The 3,199-nt window shown below is 39.2% G+C and overlaps 1 protein-coding gene across 1 annotated transcript in view; it reads right to left on the bottom strand.

The window, feature by feature from the left end:
• The window catches only part of MYH11 (myosin, heavy chain 11, smooth muscle), a 56,290-nt gene that overhangs the window by 20,615 nt on the left and 32,476 nt on the right, over positions 1–3,199 (bottom strand). Inside the window, 6 exon segments of the mRNA XM_009697661.1 lie at positions 2–73; positions 546–719; positions 920–1,093; positions 1,563–1,715; positions 1,887–2,005; positions 2,390–2,485. Coding sequence (XP_009695963.1) covers positions 2–73; positions 546–719; positions 920–1,093; positions 1,563–1,715; positions 1,887–2,005; positions 2,390–2,485 — 788 coding nt within the window.

Below are 3,199 nucleotides of genomic sequence, written 5' to 3'. Positions count from 1 at the left end.
TCAGCAGAGAAGTCACATTGTCATTTAGTGGATCCATGTTCTTTGTTAGCCAGGCAGTTGCATTGTAGGTAACCTGCAGGAAACAGTGCTATGTCAAAAATCTACTGTTGATAAAGAAATCTCTGCCCTGTCCAAGAACACAGGGCACCATATTAACACAAAATTGTACAAATTGTAATAATGTGAAAAGTTTTCTATGGTTGAGACCTGAGGTGAGTATTCTTACATCTACTAGCATCTGAAAAGCTTTTTGCAGACATATCCATGGCAGGGCACCTGCCCTGCCTTTAAAAAATCTGCTTGCTAGAACGGAGTCTGAATTACTTGGATTTTCAACGATCCCAGTGCTGGTTATTTTTGTTTTCATGTGAGCTTAGCACAACCATGAATGTTTTGGAAATCTTATTTCATGTTATGTAATTAAAGCACATTATATCATTAAAGCTGCCGCTTATCTATGCGGGTACCAGACTGTTTCTTTTTTGCCATTTGGGCATCAAAGAATCAAAGTTCCCCAAGTCAAAATAGCTCAATCTGTCCAGTACCTTTCCTGCATAGTGTATTATGCAGAACTCGGTTTTATCCTTGAGTTGCTTGGGCTTCTGGAATTTGATATGGTTTCCTTGTTCTTGACATAGTTTCTCCACAAAGGATGTGTCAGTAGCTTTGGGGAACCAGCACTCTTCATCTAGCAGAGCCAGGACACCTGGAGGGTTGGTCTGCAATGTAAGCATTATCAGATCAGTATCATCACAGGCAGAGACAAAGAAAGAGCACCACCTTCTTTATTCCTTATGTTACAAATCCTCCTAGGCAGCAAAGGACCTGAAATACTTTAAATGGCTCTCTTATTGTACTGATGCATAACTGACCCTGATGCAACCTATGTAGTATTCCACCTATAGAGGTATAATCTTACTGGTCTTTCAATCAGCTCAATGCAAGGTTGCAGGTCAAGGCCAAAGTCAATGAAATTCCATTCAATGCCCTCTCGCTGGTATTCCTCTTGCTCCAATATAAACATTGTGTGGTTGAAAAGCTGCTGAAGTTTCTCATTAGTGTAATTGATGCACAGCTGCTCAAAGGAATTGACCTGTGAAGAGGAAAAAAAGTGAATTCCTAGTGTTAGAAAGAGACCTTCAAGAGGGAACTTACAAGGACAAGATGAAATTTGCTATCTTCTATTTCTTTTTACACATTACAGCAAGTCAAATATAAGGATCCATATTTTTCTAATATAAAGTCTTGAAAATTTACAGTAAGTTCTCAAGTGGTAAATCTTTGAACTGGGACTTGTTCAATAAACCATGAAAGCAGACCCTGGCTCTATACACGGAATCCCACGGAAGCGCAGCAGGAGCATGCTGCCAGCCCTTCCTGCCCAAGGGGAAGGCAAGCAGCCAGGTGGAACAGGCATGTCGGTTGTGGTGGCCGCAGGCTGCTAGCCAGCTTGAAAGAACCAAACTGTTCTTGTGGCTCTGAGCTTAGATTTTTGTCATCTTATAGCCAAACTACTGCATGATAATAAGGAGTTTAGCCAACTTGTGTCCCACGGTACATACCTCAAAAATTTCAAATCCAGCAATATCAAGGATCCCCAAGAAGGAAGCGCCTTGTCTTTTTGTTTTATCGAGAGCTTTGTTTACGCGAGCTAGAATCCAACGGAAAAGACGTTCAAATTGTGCCTTGGCCAAAGCCTCTACAGCAAAGTCCGCCTGAAAAAAAGAAGAGAAAATTATAAATAAGTGAAAGAAGAAACCCAATTAGCTGCTAATTTCTGTAGAGATAATGAGACAGAAAACTGACATTTCCCTTTAGACAAGATGTAAGAAACAAGAAGAAAGGAGAATAGTTTCAGGAGAGCTGAGCAGACTGCAAGTAGATACCTGCTCTTTGGTCTGAGCTTTCTGAACAACATCTCGTCCTACTTTGATCCTTGGGGTTAGAATAGATCTTGTGAAATCTGTCACATTAATCCCCATCAGGTGACACACTTTTTGTGCAGCTAGAGTAAAAGAGTGAGATTTTATTTCAGATTGAATTTTCTCTTAGCAGGTCGGTAGGTATGAATATGAGCAGCTCAGAAAGTATGTGAAGTTATTTATCTGCCTTAAAAGCTCCTCGATTGTACATACAAGAAATGCTACTTGCCATAAAAGTTTTATTCATGATCTAAGCGGCAAATTCACACTTCATCAATTTATGGATTCAAGATTACTAGACAAGGTAATGATAACTGAGCTGATTTTAAGTACGGTGTATCTTTTAAAGCCTATGAAATATATGTGTAATAACAATTAAGTAAAAAATAGTGATAAACAGTGCTTACTCAGTTGCTATTTTATTAATTTCTTAACGGTAACTAAATTTTTTAAGTGGCAAATCATACCAGTATTGTCTGGCATAGAAGCTTGATCAGTGTTTCTCTCCTTCTTGAAGACAATATTACCCAGTTGTAGAACAGATGAAACAACCCTCAGTATAGCTGTTAAGAGAAACAGATAATATAAATGAGGAACAGAATGGACACATTTTGAAAGCTCTGTTCTCTGCGATAATGAAGATTCATTCTATGCTTATGGTAGCCTGTACTTCTATGGAAAGAGCTAGGTTTGCTTTAAAAGACTGTGCCATAAACTGCAGGAGTTTGAGAGCCGATCGAGCAGCATTTCAACAATCTGTGCAGTGGAGTAAACCTCCAAGTTCAGTTGTGCTGGCTCCCCAGGCAGACCCCTGGGTCTCAGGTGTTCATCTCCCACTCACAGTGGCCTGTAGCATCTTCCCCGCGCAGTCACTTGACAATCTGTATCTCTGTCTTTAAAATAAAAAAAAAAACCATCTGCAAATTACTAGCAGTTTCAAAAAGCTCCATTTATGTGGATATTTAGTTGTGCAATGAAAATCAAATGTATACAAATCTTGGAAGGATTAGTGTCAAAGTACAGAAAAGTCATTCATCAATGTTTGATTACTAAAATATATAAAAATATTATGTCACCTAACTTCAGGCAGTAAAATCTACTGATACGTTACAGATGAGATTGTATGAATCTACGGAGTTCTGTTTGTTTGGCAGACTTACACAGGAGAAGATTACTGTCCTAATGGGCTTATGTTTTAGAGCATGAAATGAAAGGGGTTCGGACAGTAATACAACGACCGCTATTGCCATAATGGAGGATGCTGCTGTCAACCCCAA

The sequence above is a fragment of the Cariama cristata genome, unplaced genomic scaffold (genome assembly GCF_000690535.1).
Source record: "Cariama cristata isolate BGI_N322 unplaced genomic scaffold, ASM69053v1 scaffold333, whole genome shotgun sequence".
NCBI lineage: Eukaryota > Metazoa > Chordata > Aves > Cariamiformes > Cariamidae > Cariama > Cariama cristata.
This window is presented reverse-complemented; position numbering and strand designations above follow the sequence as displayed.